Source organism: Hemitrygon akajei, chromosome 16 (assembly GCF_048418815.1).
Source record: "Hemitrygon akajei chromosome 16, sHemAka1.3, whole genome shotgun sequence".
NCBI classification, from domain to species: Eukaryota; Metazoa; Chordata; class Chondrichthyes; order Myliobatiformes; family Dasyatidae; genus Hemitrygon; species Hemitrygon akajei.
In genome coordinates this window covers 71,138,195-71,159,780 of record NC_133139.1, presented here as the reverse complement: position 1 = coordinate 71,159,780, position 21,586 = coordinate 71,138,195, and the positions used below count along the sequence as shown (strand labels likewise).

The following is a 21,586-nucleotide window of genomic DNA, read 5'->3' as shown; positions in this document are numbered from 1 at the left end:
ACTGGGATTTGGATGTTAGACTGTAATAGCGTTACATAAATCACCAGACTGCCGTGGCATGAGTGCCCAGTGAGTCTAACCTTTAGGCTGTTTCTCCTATGTACAAAATGTGGCATTGTTTATACTGAATTGCATAAATTAAATTCTGCTGCGTGCAACTTATCCACTTGTCCTTATTATGTATACCTCTTGTTATTTTTTATATGTTTATAGGCCATACAGAGTCTCCCACTTCACACCTTTCCACTTTTTACTGGGATGTCAGCGGTGGTGAAGGAAGGACTCGCGACAGTGCGTTCTTCCCTGGTGCTTGGGGAGCCTTTGCAAGATAAGAGGAAGGATTGGCTTGTGCCAACGATGGAGGAGGCTGAGTCTACAAATCTCTGCATCCTCATTCAAGCCTCCATATCAGGTGGTAATGGAACCAATCAGAATCACTCACTTTAGGAAATATCCTCTGCACATCCACTCTATCCAGACTTCTCAATATGTGATAGGTTTCAATGAGATTTCTCCTTCATTCTTCTAAATTCCAATGAGTACAGGACCAGAGCCATCAAATGCTCCTCGTATGTTAACCATTTCATTCCTGAGATCATTGTTCTGAACCTCCTCTGGACCCTCTCCAATGCCAGTGTATCCTCACTTAGATAAAGGGCCCAAAAACTGCTCACAATACACTAAATGTGATCTGACCAAATCCTCAGAAAGACATCCTTCCTTTTTGTGTTCTAGTCCTCTCTATCTCTCAACCTGCCCAGAATCTGTCCCCTTGCCCTTTTATTATTGAAATGAATATAATTGTGATATTTAAATATTTATTACTGAGTGTGAAATTTAATGGACCAATGTATTACTTTCCATTTAAACTGGCAGATTACAACCTACAAAAGTCCTGATCTCTTGAGGGGGAGATACATGAAAATGAGAACCAGCACAAGATTCAGGCAGAAACTATGGCTTCTAGTGAAGAGGCGCTTGGAGTTGGGAGGATGGATCTTCCCATCAAACAGCTGTAATGTCTCGTGTGCATTACAGATGGTGGGCAACAAAGAGGATGGCAGCCCACCATTGGCACGGCCACTGAGTGCTGCATAACCTAATGGAGATCTAGAGCCAGTCCCAGAAAAGCAGTGGTTTGACATGAATCTCGTCCCACTCAGATGTAGAGGGCGAGGATGTTCCTGCCACTGTTTGTTCCCCTGACACCCTCTGGGATCAATAATTGAGCTTTCCCAGCATCCAAAACAGATCCTCCAGCCATCGTGGCTTTCTTTCAATGCACTTTAGTGCTTTTTAAAACCTAGAAGTTAGGCATTTGAAATCCACTGCAGCGACAGCTGACAAAGGAGCTAAACAACACGCACAATACGCTGGAGGAACTCAGCAGGTCGGGCAGCATCCGTGGAAACGAACAGTTAACATTTCGGGCTGAGACCCTTCGTCAGGACACAGTCAACATTTCTTCAAGCTTAGTAGTGATGCCTTACTGTGAATTATTTTACTGTAGACAATTTGTTGTTAATAAATGCTTATTTATGTTTCACTATACTAAATAATTTCAGTATAAACATAGGTAAAGCAGCTGCCCTTTTGAGAAGAGATGTTTGTTAGTGTTGTTTTGCAATTGTCAGGTTCACTGAGATACAATAAAAATCTATCGATTGGTTTTCCACCAAGACAGTTCATTCCATGAGTAAGTATATCCAGACAGTAAAAAGAAAACAAACTGCAGTGTAAGTGGACTGTACTGCAGGGTGATAAACAAAGTGCAAGGGTCTTGACGAGGTAGATAGGGAGAGTAAAATTAATCTTTTAGTGTGTGAGAGGTGTTTTCAAGAGTGATAACAATGAATTAGAAGCAGTTCTTGAGTCTGGTGATATGTGGTCTTAGGCTTTTATAATCTTTTGCTGAATGGGAGAGGGGAGGAGAGAGGCACTGGGAAATGTAGACAGAGGCAATGGTTGGAAGGGTGGTTTATGTGAAGCACAGCTCTGTGTTCTTAACTCTGTCGTGTTTTGGCCTGGCACAGAGTAATTACCATATAAAGCTAGGATACATCAGTATATGATGCTTTCTATGGTGTATTGGTGAAATTTGGTGGGAGTCAATGGCATTACACCAAATTTCTTTAGTCTTCAGAGAAAATAGAGGCACTAGTGCTCTTTCTGGCTGTAGCATCAACATGGCTGGGCCCGCAGAAAGTGTTGGTCATCTTTACACCTAGGAACTTGAAGCTCTCAATTAGCTCTACCCTCTTTACAAAATTATAAGCAGCATTGATAGGGTTCATAGTGCAAAAAATTTCCTATGATGAAAAACATCTAAAACCAATGGGCAGAGTTTTAAGAGTCAGAGGAAATCTGTGGAAAATGGAGGGTGGTTGCAATCTAGAACTTGTTGCCGGAGTAGTTGGTGGGGATAAGTACTGTCATATTTATACAGCACCTAAAGGAGCTCTTGAATGGCCAAGTCATAGAAAGTTACAGACCAAGTGCTGGTAAATTAGTATCGTGAGCTACTTGATAGCTTATATTGACAAGAGTTGTAAAGTATCTGCTTCATATTATGTTAGTTTATTTGTGGTAACATTACTTCAGGTGCCATGTGTGTGAGTTATACAGTATGTACTGTGTTGTACTACTGAAGAAGAGTAGCCATTGGCATGCATTCTTCATGATTGCATCAGTATTTTGGGCTCAAGACAAATCCTTAAATGTTGACACCCAGGAACTTGAAGTTTCTCATGCTTTCCACCACTGACCCCTCAATGAACACTGCAAATGTTCAGTGCAAGGTGTAACTGTGACACCACTCAACCAGCCAATTTATGTCACTTTTTATACCTTCTTGTCCCCAGCAGAGATTTTGCCAACAATAATGGTGTTGTCAGAAAATTTAAAGAGCTGTACCTAATCACACATTCATGAGGGTAGAGAGTGTAGAGCCGTGGGTGAAGCACATTGCCTGGGACCTCTGAAGTGGTGAGCAAAGAACTGGTGATGGCACCAGTCAGCTCCTCTTGTGCTTGAGAAGCAGCTGATGGCTACAAGGAGAGGAAGGATGAGCTCTCTCTCAGACTTTACGAGTCTTCATCATTGGTGAGGGAGGGACTCAGGAGCGCATCAGTGAATTTCTGCGTGAGGTAGAGTTTGCTTTTCTTCCACCTGTGGTTACCAAATAGCTTCCCAAGGTTGGGATTCAAGTTTGCTCTTTGGTTTGGATGTGGGGAGCAGCCCGATGACTGGAGGTGAGACCATGGAATTAGGCCAATTGGCCCATCAAAACTGCTCTGGTATCCCTTCAAGGCTGATTTGGTATCCCTGTCAAATCTGTTCTCTTGCTTTCTCCCCATAGCTTTCCACACACTTACTCATCAAGAACCTATCAAACCCAGCTTTAACTATACCCCATGACTTGGCTGCCACAACCATCTGTGGTAATGAATTCCACAGGTTCATCACGCTCTGTTCTAAAAGGATGCCATTGTATTCTGAGGCTATACCCTCCTTTCCATCTCTACTCTATCTCGGCCTCTTACTAAAAGAGAGGAGGGAGAATTAATGAAATAAACACCTGCACAGAGGCTGAAACACCCCCATGCTAAAACAATGCCCTCGACAAAGACCGGAGTTGTATTGAGAACACGTCGCTGCAGTATTGAAGAAAAGAGTACACGGTCCATTTTGCAGGTGGTGTAGGCAGCTAGTAGAGAGCAGAGATATGATTTGAGTTGCTTGGGACCAGGTTTGCAACCAGATGTAAATTGCGTGTTTTCGGGCCAAGTTTCGATGTCCATTAGAAAACTAAACATAGAACGTGTCGCCATCAGCTGTTACATTCACGCGAGTTACCGATTCCACTGGTCTCGTTACAAGAGTGAACTAGTGGCTTTGGGACTAATTGGAAAGGGGGAGAACTCTGCAGATATTCAAGTCCCGTCTATCGCTATAGTTCGGGTCAGCGGAAGCTATTTTGAAGTTCCCAACACAGATTGTTTCTCAATCTGACAGCAACAGAGGGAACGTCGCCCGAGTGACATGGCTTTGGCTCAAACAACGGTGTAGTTAAGCGGATGAATATCAGAAATGTATCTGTTGTCAATGTGAAGAGTCAAATGAAAATTGTAAAGGGAACAAAACATTTTTTTTGTCCTCAGCGCCAACCAGGTTGGCTTTATATCAACTAACATACAGTATTTCACTACCCAGGAGAACATTATTAATTCTGATCTTTACCAATCGACGCCAGAGAAACAGCGTCGCTCCGATTGGTGCACCTTAACACAGGCTTCTTTACAATCAAGGCATAGGTCTCTCATTGGGCGGAATCCACGCGGAGATTCGTGTTGTTTAATTGACTCAATGGGTAACAGAAGAGCGTATATAAAAGGTGGTGAGTTTTCGATGTTGGTATCGTTTGACAAGATGTGTGCTTTTCACGGAATGATGGTGGGTTTGTTGTTCCTGCTCTCTGGGGGCAGTTTATGGCTTCGGTATTTGGCAAGAATTTGGAGACCAGAGGAGTCTGGTGAAACCTGGCGTTGAATCGAACTTGAGCTCCCGCATCCATACAGTTGAGGTGCAAAGTGAGTCTCCACTGAATACTGTATCAGTACAATGTGGGGAGCACAATATATTGGTTCGAGTGGACACGGATTTATTTGGAACAAAACACCTGGTTAAAGCTGCTGATCTGACTCTGGGGACAGCAGGTTGCCGACCAACGGCCATCTTCCCTCAAAATCACACTGTTTTCTTTGATTATGGACTGCACGAGTGTGGCAGCGAACTCCAGGTAATGTGGTTTATCAAATCCAATATTTCTCGCTCTGATTGGTTGTGCTTTATTAATGTTGGAACTTGTCTCCGAGTTCTGTCCCATTTTGTTCTTTGCATGGTATTCTATGTCTTCACTAATCTCAGCAGAGGATTTGCCGTTCAGACTTGTATTAAAGTCTGTCTTGGTCAATGAATATCAGTTTGTTAAACCTTCGTCTTGAGTAGAACTACAGAAGGATTCAAAATTCAGAACGGTTTGTTGATCCCGCGACCTTGCATTAGAATGCAAACCATGTACAATAGCTTTGCTTTCTGCACCGTAGTTGCACGAATCTATCCAATGTATGGATACAGCACCCTCGTCCAACAACGTAACTCGAAAACTAGCTGAAAGTGTGAGAAACAGCAGCGACTCCAATCGTTATTGATAATTACTCACTTACATTTGGTACCTTTCAGATGGCTGAAGATTTCCTTGTCTACTCCATGCATCTGGACCACAGACCCCAGGCTCGTGGAACGATTATTGTGCGAACCAATGGGGCAATCGTTCCTATTCAGTGTCGTTATTTCGGGTAATGTACTGAATGTATTGCGGAATTCGGGATCAAATGCGAGTTCTTTAATCCCTCCAGGAAAGCTAACGTGAGCAGTAACCCAATCCATCCCACTTGGATGCCGTTCAGCTCCACCAGGTCTGGGGAAGGACAACTATCTTTCTCCCCGCGGCTAATGACTGGTATGTGTGTTGGGCGCAGTTTCTTGGGCTGGACTACTGTAGCGTTCGTGCACGATCTCAAACTGTCTTGTCTCTTAGATGACTGGCTTACAGAGCGCGCCTCCTCCACCTACTACCTGGGCGAGCTCATTCACATCGAAGCTTCTGTTTCTATGATTAACCACATGCCCCTGAAGCTCTACATTGACCGCTGTGTAGCCACCCTGAGCCGGGACAAGGACTCCACCCCGAGATACTACAACATTGGTCACCAGGGGCAAGTGTTATTTTTGGTTTTCCTAACTAATAACATCTCAGTGTATTGACTGTTTCTCATGTCCCTTTTTGCTCAGGTGCCTCCTGGACAGTGTGGCCGAGGATTCCTTTTCCACCTTCGTGTTGGCCGGGTCTGACCATGAGGTGGACAAACTCCGCTTTGATCTGGATGCCTTCCGCTTCTTCGGAGATGAGCCTTCCCTGGTAAGGAGTTGAACAGTGGGTATTAAATGCTGGAGGCGATTCGCAGATTAACCTTGTTCAACATCTGTCAGATCTTCATCAGTTGTCGCCTGAAAGTTGCTGCAGTTGATCGGAGCGATTTCATGAACAAAGCTTGCACTTTCCAGAAGACGCAGACCATGTAAGTTATTTTCCATCTCGGAGCTTGTGGTGCTCATTAATGAGTTGATAAGTGAAGTTTTCTTGGTTAGGTGGACTCCATTGGAAGAAACGAGTCTCGATGTTTGTGCCTGTTGTCGCCTGGGTGACTGCGCAGCCATAGGGGAGGGTGTAGTTGATTCAAGAGGTCGGAGGGAGACTCGGTCTGAGATTGGTAAGTCGTTGCGACCTCACATCCAGGAGGAACTAATGTCTGTTTCTTGACCAGTAGTTTGGCTTTGCAGAGAAGGTTGATCGAGCGAAGCGGGAGGGCGAGGCCTCGCTTGGGCCACTACTCATTCTGGAGAACGGAGTGCCCGTCCTGGCAACTCAACCCTTCAATGAGATCGAGCGACCTGGGCGGTAAACTTCACGAAGGGGTGAGTTCATGGTCCCACCTCTGCCACTTGCGGTAGTTTTCCTCTCTAACCTCCGCTTCCTTTTATAGGTAGGATTTCTGAAACGGTCTTGATTGTTACCCTGGCCGTGACGGCTTCCATTTTCGCCGCTGCTATTTTGATCGTCTTGTTCTGGTACAAACAAACTCTGTTCAACTAGCTTTCAACTGTATAATAAACTGTTCTGTTCTTTCTAGTGAACTTTGACTGCCTAATTGGGACACTTTGGTTGGTTAATCAGTTAGCATTTGAACTCTACGGTCTCCGGGTATGTTGCGGTTGACGTATACTGTCTCTAGAAAAGTCAGCTGGTGGTGGAGCACTTACTAGGCATAAAGTACTGGAAATACTACATGTAGCACTTTCCCATCGAACTGTCGCGTACACCAGTTGACATACTTGTGCTGCTTGTCATCTGTCAGGTTGCCTAGAGTGTTATTTAATGACTTAAAGTTTGTGCGTTTTTTAACTTTAATCTGGTACTGGGGTATTAGACTGTTTGTCATTCATTGAATGACAACTCGTACTACCTGAACTGGTATTTTGAACAATACCTGAAAAAGGAAATTAAACTTGATGTCATGGTTATTCTGCATATCAATTTCAATATTAAGCTGCAATCTGCTCAAGTAAATTAAAATGACAATCCACTGAGTACAGGATATCACAAAAAAGCAGCATCCATTGAAGACCTCCATTACCAAAGCAATGTTTTTATTAACAGTATTGGGAAGGGGGTACAAGAGACTTGGTCCTACACCACCAGGTCCAGGAACAGTTGTTACCTTGCAATCAGCAGGTTCCTGAACAAGAATAACTAAATGTCAACACCGACTCAAACTATAGACTCACTTTTAAGAACTTTACAAATTGTGTTTATTTGCATTATTTGACTTTTGCACATTTTCCTCTGGTTTCCATGAATTCCATTGTATTTTAATTTCAGTTTAATGCCTGCAAGGAAATGTATCTCAAGGCAGTGTATGGTGACATTTGTACTTCGAACTGTGTGGTGGACTTGAGGTCCAATGGACAAATTCAACACCTATTAATGGGTTCAATTCAACCAATTCCCATCTTTCACCTTTGAGCACAGGTGAACACTATAGAAGACCAATACAAGTTCACACTTTGGGGGTATGTGGCAGGTGCTGACAACATTATCAAATTTAACAATTGTGGATAACTAAACCTATTTGTCAGAATTAGCTAGTTTTAATTGGCCATCTAACTGTGGCATTGACTTACTTTTCCTCGGCATTGATGTGGCTGGACCATTCTCCTTTCCTAACGTGTTTTGTATCTTCTGCTGTCTTGTTTGCTAGCTAACAACAAAAATGCCAGCTAGGTAATCTGTCTCTACTGTTCCCTCAATTTCCTATTTTCTCAGTTATAAGGCAGAGTTCATCTGAGACTTGATTCTGCATTCATTTAATTCTAATTTTGCCCTTCAGGCTGCAGAAGTTCAGTTGGGGAAATAGAGTGCCAGGATTTAAACTCCACACAATGATATAAAGGCAACACATTTCCAGGTTGGGATGGAGAGGAAACTAAATTTTAATGTTCCCATGCATCTAAATCCTTTGCAGTGATGCAAGATGGACTGATATTTGCTGAGGCAAATACTTTGTTTCTCATGACATGAAGTATAAAGGCTGGGAGTGTTAGCTTTCAGGCAGGCAGTACATTCTAATTTTTGATCATATTTCTAATCTTTGATTAATCAATGCAGACTTGCCTGACAACTATCACTGTTTATTTCATGACTTTAGAATAATAGGATGTTTAACCAGGTTGTCTTAGAGCCTTGTGGTGGGGAAGAAGTTGTTCTTGAATCTGGAATTGTGGGTCTGCAGATGCTTGATTGCTCCATTAAGGCATGGCCTAGATGTGGGTCATTAATGATGAATGTTGCATCATTGACATTGCCTCCTTCTGATGTCACTAATGGTGGAGAGCACTAGCTAACCGAAATCGCCGCTTTCTGGAATTCCCATGCTTGATGATGATGCCACCATTGACTCAGGCCTGAGGCCAGCATTGGGCATTTTCACGCTTTGTAGGGTGCGGAATGAAAGACCGTGTGGCGTGCCACTCCTCGCACAGAAATTTTGCAGTATTTTTCTTTACTTTGAGGTTGAGTTGTGAGCTTAACACCCAACCCAGCATGGTTGGAAAACTTGGGAACAGCCTGACTAGATTTGAACTTGGGAATCTTCATTCTGGAGTCTGGTGCTGATGTCACTGTGCCACCAGCCAACCATGCTAAGCCACGATGTAAACTACTGTAGAAGCTTGTTGGTCTTCAATGACATACTGACTGTCCTTAAACATTAAAAATAAAATGTATTGTTGCATTGTCATGTTTGCATTTATGCTGGATCAGGGTGGATCCCCTCAGACTGACGGCCAGGATCCTGATGTTTCCACTCCAGACCCATTGAGGATGATAATTCACTTGGCTTTCCCTTTTCTATAGTTGGGTGGGGGGAGATAGTCCATCATACTTTACTAATGTTGGGTGCAAGATCATTTGTTATACCACTTATTCAGATCTATCTCACCCTTGTATGTATTTTAAATTTCCATAATGCTACTGCTTGAAAGCTGTCATTGGTGAATTATCAGATGGTATTAGAGCTATGCTTGGCCATACTGTTAAAGATCTAGAGCAAATGGAATACAGGATTGAACAGCTAGTCCTGAAGTGCATCTCTCCCCCCACCCCCACCAACTGCGGAAGTAAAATGTCCAAGTGCAGAGGGCAATAAGTGTTCTAGGATCTGAGCAATGTTTTGAAGGGATGATGAGTTGTAATCAGTAAGTAAGAGCTTGAGATTCATGGTAGGTTTTTCATGTGGGCCACAGCAGATGGACAACCACTCAAGAGCCATTTAACCCATTGAGTCTGCTCTGCCATTCCATAATTGTTGGCTTATTATCCCTGTCAACCCCAAACCCTGTAATCTTTAATGCCTCTACTCATAAACTCCCTCACTAAAGGAAACATCTGTGTTCACTCTATCTAGGCCTTTAATATTCTGATGCATTCTTTTAAAAGAGTGACACATGAATCAGCCTGTTTCATCAATGATATTCGTTTGTGATTGGAGAATGTTGGTTGCAAATATCACTTTGTCAAATCATACACCAATATAACTAATCTGTGTACATATGCAGAAACACTTTAGCAAAGCTCAGACATGGGCTGAAAAGTGGCAAATTACACACAGTGCAAAATATGAATATCTGAGCAAGGATATGTGTACGAAGGTGATGGAATAGTCTTCACTTGCTATGTTCAGTTCTGGCAGCAGCCAATTCAGTGATTTCAGAGCACAACAGCTAGTTTGATGCCTCATCTGCCATAAACACTTGACAGTGGGTTACATTGTAGTATGAAGCATGTCTGGAATGCACTGTAATTCATGTCTCTTCATGGCTTCATCTCTTCAGTAAGGATGTAATAGTGGGACTTCAAGGCATTGGTCAGACCAGTGTTGGGCCTCTTTATCTACAAAAGGATGTGCTGGCATTGGAGACTCTCCTGCTTCTACATTCTTATTCTGACTTCTGCCCCCTTCCTTTCCAGTCTTGTTCCTGAAACTTCAGCTTTATTCCTTTCAATTAATGCTGCCTGACCTGAGTTCCTTCAGCATTTTGTCTTGTTCCCGCTTTCCATCATCTGCAGAATCTCGTGACCTGTATTGACAGGCAATATTGGCCTGCAGGCTTTCATCTGTCAGCTTTGAGTACAGGATATGTTGCAGATGTACAAGATATTGAGTCTGTACATGGTATATGTTGTACAGTGCTGATTACCCTGTTGTAGAAAAGATGTCATTAAACTGGAAAGTGTAAGGAGATTTGCTGGAATGCTGCTTGGACTTGAGGGCCTGAGTTACAGGAAGGGATTGAATAGGCATTACTCATTGGAGTATGGGATTGAGAGGTTACATTAGAAAATGTAGAAAACAATGAGGGACAGACAAGTTAAATCCAAGCAGTCTTGTTCCAGGTGAAAGAAAATTAAATGCTAGAGGGCACAGAAGGTAAGAGGAGATGAGGTTCTAGAGAGGCTACCTCTTCAGTGTGGTATATACAATATATGGAGTGAGTAGAGTGTGCAGGAATAGCAACAAAGACTTAAAGATGTTTGGACAAAAATTAAAGGTTTAGAGGGATAAAGGTCACAGGTAGACATGGGATTAGCTTGGGTATCTTGGTAGGCATAAAGCAGTTGGGCTGAAGAACCTATTTTCATACAGTATTGAACAAAGATCCCACTAAAGGAATCTCTATCTAGGATGACTGGTCCATTCTCCATCTGTTGTGTCTCCATGATATGGGGTGATCCCATGGGGGAAATTGTCACTCAATCATCTAGCAGATCTCTAGTAGGAAAGGCAAATAATATGACCAGACAGGAGCAGTGAGATTAGTAAACAGCTGCATTAGATATTGAAAATGAGAGTGGGCTCCTTCAATATATTTAAAAGAAATACAATTCTTTTCTATTCTTAGCTGTTGTGATATTTGTCATGGTAGTGTAGGACAAGATTTGAACATTATGAAAGCCATACATTTATACTAAATACAAAGCTTGTATTCATAGCAAATACACATGGGCCCTCTGCTGTTCAGGAACATGCATGTTGCATCCTAGTTGCTGTGTGATGTACAAGCCAGCATAGAAGGACATGGAGAGCAAGCTGTTGCCCAGGCATCAGGCTTGCTGCCTTCATACATCTGAAGACTCCAAAGGAACAGTTTGGCGCTGGCAGTGTTGCAGAGGTAGCTAGTCTGTGCTGTTTACCTGACAAGACTGGCTTTGAGGTGCCAGTAACATGCTTTTGCCCCTTCTGTCAGTAGAGATGGTTCCACCAAGCCACAAATGAAGGGCAGGACCTGGACTTGATTGTCAGAGGCTATTTGAGATGTATGCCATTAGGAGCATTTCACAGGTAGTGTCAGCTGAATCCCACTACCTGCCCTGGCTATGACAACTTGTAGAAAGAAATAGAATAGAACAATTGGAAAACTACACATAACCAAAGATAAACAATTGATATGCAAGAGACAACAAATCACGCAAATACAAAAAGAAGACAAAATAATATTGAGATCATGAGGAGTAGTGTCCTTGAAAGTGAGTCCACTGGTTGTGCAATCAGTTCAATTTTGTATGAGTGAACTTGTTCACTCCGGTTTGGGAGCTTGATGCCTGAAGTATAATAACTGGTCTCGAACATGGTGGTGTGGGACCTGAAGCTCTTGTGCCTCTTTCCTAGTGCTGGCAGCAAGAAGAGAGCATAGCCTGCATGGGGGGAGGTGGGGGTGTCCTTGATGATCAGAATCAGATTTAATACTGCCAGCGTTTGTCAAGAAATTCATTAACTTTACAGCAGTAATACAATGAATTACATGATAAATATAGAGAAAAAACTGGATTACATTAAGTATGTCTATTAAATAAGTTAAAATAAATATGGTAGTGCAAAAATAACAGAAATTTAAAAAAATAGTGAAGCAGTATTCATGGGTTCAAAGTCCATTTTGAAATCAGATGGCAGAGAGGAAGAAGCTGTTCCTGAATTACTGTGTGTATGAGTTCGGGCTTCTGTACCTCCTCAATGGTAATAGTGTGAAGAGAGCATGATGTAGGTGGTGGGGGTCCTTAATGATGGATGCCACATTACTAAAGCACTGCTCTTTGAAGATGTCTTGGACATTATGGAGGCTAGTACCCATGATGGAGATGACTAATTTTACAAGTTTCTGCAACTTATTTCAATCTTGTGCAGTAGCCCCCACCGTACCAGCCAGTGATGCCAGATGGCGCTCTCTCCTGTGACAAGCACTCTTTGTAGGTGTGCTCAGTGGTGGGGAGGGCTACATGTATGATGGATGGAGCTGTGTCAACTAATTGTAGGCTTTTCTACTCAAGGGCATTTGTTTTTTTTAATGTTCCTCATCTTTTTGCTCATAGAAACTGCTGGAGTTCAATATAAAGTTTCAAGCATAAGTCTCAATTTCTGGCAATAGTGAAATCTCTTGTTGCTTGGGAGAATTGATCAGTATTCTCTGGAATAGGAAGAGCTGAGTCCATTGGTTGAAAGTAGCAGTGTGATCACTTGATTTGAGTATAATGTTCTCAGAAGTGGTGGGCACTACAGCAGCCTCCGCTCTCGCACCAGCAGACACAGGAAGAATTTCTTCCCTGAGGCTGTGACCCTGCTGAACCTCACATCACAGCGCTAAATAGTATTGCACCCATATTGGACTGTCTCAGTACTTTTATATTTGTATGCTGTAGCACTTTTTATTCGCAGTTATTTTGTAAATAACACTTCTTTTGCACTTCTGGTTAGATGCTAACTGCATTTCATTGGCTTTGTATCTGTACTCGGCACAATGACAATAAAGTTGAATCTAATCTAAAATCTAATCTATTGGTGGCGGCAGAGGATGATCTGTGATCCACATTCCAGTGCAGGGTGGCTCGTGAAAGTAGCAGCTGTGGTTAGTGGTTCAGTCTCATTTCGCAGCTGCCACCTTGAACGTAAAGTGAATGTATAAGCCAAAATACAACAATATTTCAGCAGGTGGGGCTATTGTCTATCTCTGCTTGTTCTGGATAAAATTATTGCTTGGAAATGCTTAACCAGAAATGGAAATGCTGAGAATTTTTAAATGATAAAGTACTGGGAAATAATTTTCCCCTGGATATTTTGTTCCCCTGAGTCCCAAGGATTACCATGAAATGATGATTTCCCACAAAGGAGAATTCTAATAATTTACCCTTGCTTTCAATAATTCAATCCCCGTCAACATCCTACTTATAAACATAAAAGTTGGCCACTCTGCCCCTTGTATCTACTCTGGTAGAGGTATAGAGCAGGCAGACAGGCCATTCAGCCCAACGCATCCATGTCATCTAAGGTGTCTCCCGCACAACAGCGGCTACATTTCATTTAGGAATTTGAGGAGACTCTCGCAAACTTCTGCAGATGCACCGCAGAGTGCATTCTAACTGGTTGCAACACTGTTTGGTACGGAGAGGTCAATGCACGATTGGAAAAAGCTACAAAAAGTTGCAAACTCTGCCAGCTCCGTTACAGGCCCTAGCCTGCCCAGCATCAAGGACATCTTTAAAAGGCGATGCCTCAAAAAGGTGGCATCCATCATTAAGGACTCCAATCACCCAGGATATGCCCTCATCTCCCAGCTACCATCAAGGGGCAGGTACAGGTACCTGAAGAAACACACTCAATGTTTCAGGAAAAGCTTTTTCCCCTTAAACATCAAATCTTTGAATGGACAATGAACCCATATACATTAATTCACTTTTTTCTCTCATTGCATTACTTAATTTTATATATATATATATTTACATTCCACATCTGATGGATACTGGTGCTATTGTATCAGATGTGGAATATACCCGGGTGATGCACTACCCCCACTGCTGCTCTGCAGAAGCTTGAACCCCTCAGCCAGATCATCTCGGAGAGTGGACATGGGCACAGGTTGAAGAGTGGAGTGACCACCAGCCACCTCCTGTACATGGATGACATCGAGCTGTATGCCAGAAATGAAAGGGACATCGACTCACTAATCCACCTGACAAGGGTGTACAGCAGAGACACTGGGATGTCATTTGGACTGGAAAGGTGCAGCCGGATGGTAGAGAAAAGAGGGAAACTCATCAAGACTGAAGGAGTCGACCTCGTGAAGGTCACATACCAGTCACACAGGACAGCTACAAATACCTGGGGATTCTGCAGGCACATGGAAGCCACGATGAGGACACAAGGAAGGCTGCAACATCCAAGAACCTCCAAAGCGTCAGACATGTTCTAAAAAGCCAGCTGAATGGGAAGAACAAGATCAGAGCCATCGCCACATTTGGCCTACCAGTCATCAGATACCCAGCTATAGTAGTGTGCTGGCCAAGGAACAAACTGGAAGCCACTGACATCACAACCCGGAAACTGCAAACAATAAATGGAGGATTCCACCCAAAGTCCAATGCCGAGCAACTGTACACCCACCGGAATAAAGGAGGGTGGGGACTTGGAGGAGTCAAGGTCACAGTCCTGGAGAAATGCGAAACAGCCATGAGTACGTCAGGAATATGGCTCCTAAGGACAGCCTCCTAGGAGAATACTTCAGACAGCAGGCAGGGCACATGGAAATGGCAGTGGGTGAAGCAGAACCAGTGGACTAGAGGCTATGGCAGGTCAAGCCACTGCATGGGATGTACCATCACCAGATATCAGAGGTGGCTGACATAAGCAAGTCCTACTAATGGCAGGGCTGAAGGACATCATAGAGGCGCTGCTCATGACTGCACCAGAACAGGCGCTGAGCACAGCAGCAAGTGTCTATCACACCAGACAGGCCACAAGATGCGGACTGTGCAAGGAATCTGCCGAAACCATCCAGCACGTGGAAGCAGGGTGCAAGATGCAGGCAGGGACAGCAGGGGTGGCACAACCAAGCTGCAGGAATTGTGCGCTGAGTATGGATTTGACACTACAAGTCCAAATGGGAAACACCCGAGAAGGGAATGGAGAGTGATAGAACTAAGATCCTGTGGGACATCCAAATACAGACTGATAAGCAGGTACTGGCCAGCCAGCCAGACATTGTAATACTGAACAAAGAAAGGAGAAAGCAATAGTAATAGATCAGGCAATCTCGAATGACAGGAACGTAAGGAAGCAAGGATATGAGAAGCTGGAGATACCGGGGCTTGTAAGAACAGACAGAAAGAATATGGAATTCTGAAGCCAGAGTAATCCTGGTGCTGATAGGAGCACTTGGAGCTGTGACACCTTGACTGGGAGAGTGGCTCCAAGAAATCCCGGGAACCACATCTGAGACCGTGGTCCAGAGAAGTGGACTACTAAGAACAACAAAGATATTGCACCAAACCCGCCAGCTGCCAAGCCTCTGGAAGAGGACCTGAGATTGAGGGAGAATGCACATGCATACCACCCATAACGGTTAAGGAAAAAGATAGAGGTAGTGTTGTTCCTTTTTATGCTTGGTGGCACATCGGGTGGCATTTTTGCCGTTTCCATAGCATTTGACTTCTTTACAAGACCGAGTTCCAGCTCGGTGCTCGGCCCAGTGCAAATGGAAAGCGTGCAAGGAGCTGTCCGGCTTCAAATTCACCTCACGGTCTGGTACTGATGCCACTACACCACTGGCCGGCGTCTGTATGCAAATTGTAGTAATTTATATTTTGATTTGTATTTCCATGTACTACTGCCACAAAATAACAAACTTCATGACTTCTGCCAGTGATCTTAAACCCAATTCTAATCCAGATTCTGTTTCTAATGAGCAGGTGTAGTTAATAATCTGGCCACTGAATGCACACTTAGTAATTTTCTGTGGTCTTTTGGCATGACATGCAACAAAAAGCCTTTCAAAAATGATAAAGAATAAAGAAATCTCAAGTTCAGGTGGTCTTTCATTAATTCTACTATGATTATTATTCTATTATGGATTTATTGAGAATCTCAGGGTTGTATATGATATGTATGTACTTAGATAATAAATTTAATTTGAATGTTGAAATGCATAATTTAAATTCTGCTGTGTCTAAGTTATCCTCTGATCTATCTAGGTCCACTTTCCTGTTCTTGTGTATACTTTTTAATATTTTTAAATGTTTATAGACCCCAAAGTGTGTCCAGTATCACACTGCCTCACTTTTTTCTGAGACTGCAGCAAAAGTGAAGAACGGACTTGTGTGTGGGTTACTCGCTGGTGCTTGAGAAACCATTGGTGGATATGGTTTGTGCCCATGATGGAGTTGGCATCTAGCCTCTGCATCTCCTTTTGAGCCTCCATACCAGATGGTGATGGGACCAGTCAGAACCTTCTACTTTAGGAAACATCCACTCTATCTAGACTTTTCACTATTGGATAGGTGTCATCAGATGGATAAGACCATAAGATATAGGAGCAGAATTGGGTCATTTGGTCCCTTGAGTCTTCTCCGCCATTTCATCATGGCCAATCCATTTTCCCCTCAGCCCCAATCTCCTGCCTTCTCCCCATATCCCTTCATCCATGGACTAGTCAAGAAGCTATCAACCTCTGCCTTAAATATACCCAGTGCCTTGGCCTGCATAGCAGTCTGATTTCACAGATTCTCCACTCTCAGGCTAAAGAAATTCCTCCTCATCTCCATTCTAAATGGATGTCCCTCTATTCTGATGCTGTGTCTGCTATTCCTACACTCCCCCATCATAGGAAATATTCTCTCCCCATATACTCTATTGTCATCTTTCAACATTCAATTGGTTTCAATGAGATCCCCCCCCCCCCCACATGCTTCTGAATTCATGTGAGTACAGGCACAGAGCCATCAAACACTCCTCATAAGTCTTTCAATCCTGGAATTATTTCTGTGAATGTCTTTTAAACCCCCTCTAATCTCAGCACATCCTTTCTTAGATAAGGGGCCCAAAACAGCTCACAGTACTCTGAGTGAGGCCCCACCAGTGCCTTATAAAGCCACAACATTACATCCTTGCTTTTGTATGCTAGTCCTCTCACCATCAATTCCACCTGCAAATTAAACTTTAAGGAATCCTGCACAAGGACTCCCAAGTCCCTTTGCACCTCAGATTTTTGAATTTTCTCTCCATTTAGATAATAGTCTATGCTTTTATTTCTTCTACCAAAGTGACCACATACTTCTCAACACTGGATTCCATCTGTCACTTCTTTGCCCATTCTCTTAATCTGTGTAAGTCCTTCTGTATCCTCACAGCTTCTTCAAAACTACCTATCTTTGTATCATCTGTAAACTTTGCAATAAAGCCATCAATTCCTTCATCCAGATCTTCCACATACAACGTGAAAAGAAACAGTCCCAACACTGACTCCTTTGGCATACTACTAGTCATCAGCAGGCAGCCAGAAGAGGCCTCCTTTATACCCACTCTTTGCCTTCTGCCAGTCAGCAAATCTTCTATCTATTCTAGTACCTTTCCTGTAATACCATAGGCTTTTATTTTGTTATGCAGCCTCGTGTGTGGCATATTGTCAAAAGCCATCTGAAAATCCAAATAAAACATCTACTGACTCCTTTGTCGATCCTGCCTGTTATTTCCATAATGAATTTTGACAGATCTGTCAGGCAAGATTTCCCCTTTAGAAGATCATGCTGACTTTGACTTATTTTATCATGTGCCTCCAAGTACCCTGAAACTTCATCCTTAATAGCAGACTCCAACATCTCCCCAAGCACTGAAGTCAGGCTAACTGGGCACTAATATCCTTTCTTCTGCCTCACTCCCTTGTTTAGAAAGTCAAGTGACACTTACAATTTTCCAGTCCTCAGGAACCATTCCCGAATCCAGTGATTCTTGAAAGATCATTATTAATGTTTCCACAATCACTTCAGCCACCATTTTCAGAACCACGGGGTGTAGTCTATGTAGTCCAGGTGACTTGTCTACCTTGACTTTTCAACTTCCCAATCACCTGCTCCTCAGTAATTGCAATGACTTTCACTTCTGCCTCTGATATTCTTGCATTTATGGCATTCTGCTGATGTCTTCCACAATGAAGATAGATGCAGAATACTTATTAAGTTCCTTTGCCATTTATTTGTCCCTTATTACTACCTCTCCAGTGTCATTTTCTAACTTGGATATCCACATTTATCTCTCTCTTAATCCTTGTATATCTGAAAAAAACTTTTTGTATCCTCTTTTGTATTATTAGCTAGCTTGTCTTCATATTTCATCCTTTCTCTATTTATGATTTTTTTCAGTTGCCTTCTGTTGGCTTTTAAAAGCTTCCCAAACCTCTACCTTCCTACTAAATTTTGCTATATTGCATGCCCTCTTTTTAGCTTTTATGCTAATGTGGTGAACGCTGACTGCTCCTGTGGCTCCTCCCACAGACCCCGGTATAAAGGCGATTGGAGGCACTGCTCCCCCCTCAGTCTCCAGGATGTTGTGTGGTGGTCACTTGCTGCTTGTGCTTTCTTCCAGCCAATAAAAGCCTACCTTAACTCACGTCTCCGAGAGTTATTGATGGTGCATCAGCTGTCTTTGACTTTTCCTGTCAGCCAAGGTTGCCCCACCTTCCCTTTAGAATACTTTTTCATCTTTGGGATGTATCTTTCCTGTGCCTTCTGATTTTTCCCCACAAACACCAGCCATTGCTGTTCTGTATTCATACCTGCTAGTATCCCCTTCCAATCATCTTTGGCCAGCTCCCCTCTCATACTTTTGTAATGCTGATATATCTGATTTGAGCTTCTCAAAAATGCAGGGTGAATTCTATCCCATTATGATCACTGTCTCCTAAGGGTTCCTTTATCTTAAGCTTCCTTGTAAAATCTGGGTCAATACATAACACCCAATCTAGAATTGCTGTTCATCTGGGTCAATACATAACACCCAATCTAGAATTGCTGTTCATCTGGGTCAATACATAACACCCAATCCATCTCATAGGCATTCTACAAATTCCATCTTGGGATCCAGCATCAACTGAATTTTCCAACCTACCTGCAAAAGAGCCACCTCACAAATTCTGCATACTTGCCTGTCCTTTCAATACAATGTTTATGCTTGGATGTTAAGCTTCCAATTGTGATCTTCTTTCAGCCACAACTCTGAGATGCCCAGAACATCATACCTGCCAATCTCTAACTGCACTGCAAGATCATCTATCTTATTCTATATATTGTGTGCATTCACCAGACTTTCTGAGTTGGGTCCCCTGTTACACTTTACTCATCCCACTGACTGTAATTTTGCCCTATCATAAGACCACAAGATATAGGAGCAGAATTAGGACATTTCATCATGACTGATCCAATTTTCCTCTCAGCCCCAATATCCTGCCTTCTCCCCGTATTCCTTAATGCCCTAACCAATCAAGAACTTATCAAGCTCTGCCTTAAATATACATAAAGACTTGGCCTCCAAAGCAGCCTCTGCAAAGAATTCTACAGATTCACCACTCTCTGGCTAAAGAAATTCCTCCTCATCCACATTCTAAAAGGACACCCCTCTATTTGGAAGTTGTGTGTTCTGGTCTTAGAATCGCCACATACATTCTATCAAAGCCTTTCACCATTTGATAGGTTTCAATGAAGTCAACACTCATTCTTCTGAATTCCAGTAAATACAGGCCCAGAGTCATCAAACACTCTTCATATGACAAGCCATTCAATCCTGGAATCATTTTCATTAACCTCCTTTGAACCCTTTCCAGTTACAGTACATCTCTTCTAAGGCAAGGGGCCCAAAACTGCTCACAGTGCTTCAAGAGAGGTGTCACCAGTGCATTATAAAGTCTCAACATTACATCCTTGGTTTTATATTCTAGTCCTCTTGAAATGAATGCTAACATTGCATTTGCCTTCCTCACCACAAGCTCAACCTGCAAAGTGACCTTTAGGGAATTCTACACTAGGAATCCCAAGTTGTTTTGCAACTCAACTTGTATTTTCTCTCCATTTAGAACCCTTTCATTTCTTCTACCAAAGTGCACGAACGTACACTTTCCGACACTGTATTCCATTTGCCACTTCTTTGCCAATTCTCCTCATCTGTCTAAGTCCTTCTGTAGCCACTCTACTTCCTCAAAACAACCTGCCTCTTCACCTATCTTCCCATCATCTGCAAACTTAGCAACAAAGCCATCATCCAAATCATTGACATATATTGTAAAAAGAATTGGTCCCAACTCACTTCCCTGTGGAACACCACTTGTCACTGGCAGCCAGCCAGAATAGGCTCCCTTTATTCCCAACCTTTGCCTCCTGCCAATCACTCACTGCCTTATTCATGCTAGAATCTTTCCATGGGTTCGTACCTTGTTAAGTAGCTTCATGTGTGGCTTCTTGTCAAAGGCCTTCTGAAAATCCAAGTACACATCAACTGATTCCATTGTCTAGCCTGCTAGTTATTTCTTCAAAGAATTCCAACAGATTTGTCAGGCAAGATTTTCCTACGGAAAATAGTCAGGCAAGACTATGGCCCATTTATCATGTGCCTTCAAGTTCACTGAGACCTTATCCTTAATAACTAACTACAGTAACCTCCCAACCACTGAGATCAGATTAACTGGCCTACAGTTTTCTTTCTTCATCCTCTCTCCCTTCTTGAAGAGCAGAGTGACATTTGCAATTTTCTAGTTTTCCAGAACCATTCCAGAACCTGGTGACTCTTGAAAGATCATTACTAATGCCTCCACAATCTCTTCAGCCACCTCTTTCAGAACTCTGGGATGTACATCATCTTGTCCAGGTGACTTATCTAACTTCAGACCTTTCAGTTTCCCAAGAAACTTCTCCCCTTTTAGGTTAACTTCACACACTTCATGACCCCTGACACCTGGAACTTCCACCATACCATTGCTGTCTTTCACAGTGAAGACTGATGCAAAATACTTATTTGGTTTGTCTGCCATTTCATTGTCCCGCATTACTAACTCTTCAGCATCATTTTCCAGCAGTCCGATATTCACTCCGACTTCTCTTTTACACTTAATGTATCTGAATAAACTTTTGGTATCTTCTTTAATATTATTGACGAGCTTACTTTTGTATTCCATCCTTACCTTAATGATTTTTTTAGCTTCTGTTGGTTTTTAAAAGCTTCCCAATCCTCCAACTTCCCACTAATTTTTGGTCTATTATATAGCTTCTCTTTGGCTTTTATGTTGGTTTTGACTTCTCTTTTAGCCATGGTTGTGTCATCTTTTTAGAATTCTTCTCCCTCTTTGGAATGTATATATCCTGTGCCTTCCGAATTGCTTTCAGAAATTCCAACCATTGGTGCTCTGCTATCATCCTTGCCAGTTTTCTTTTCCAATTAATTCTGGCCAGCTCCTCTCATGCCTCTGTAATTCCCTTTGCTCCACTGTAATACTGATATATCTGACTTCACCTTCTCCTTCTCAACTTTCAAGGTGAATTTGATCATATTCTGATCACTTTCTCCTGGTCCCTAATCAATTCTGGTTCTTTGCGCATCATCTT

The 21,586-nt window shown here is 42.7% G+C and overlaps 1 protein-coding gene across 1 annotated transcript; it reads left to right on the top strand.

Annotated features, from left to right (window-relative positions):
- The first annotated feature begins 258 nt into the window (after positions 1-258).
- On the top strand, positions 259-6,144 carry LOC140739668 (zona pellucida sperm-binding protein 3-like). Its single transcript, XM_073068040.1, has 7 exons — positions 259-415; positions 4,485-4,798; positions 5,242-5,357; positions 5,418-5,521; positions 5,600-5,777; positions 5,854-5,980; positions 6,052-6,144. Exons 1-7 carry the CDS (start codon positions 259-261, stop codon positions 6,142-6,144), a joined length of 1,089 nt encoding a protein of 362 aa, XP_072924141.1.
- Positions 6,145-21,586: the final 15,442 nt, after the last annotated feature.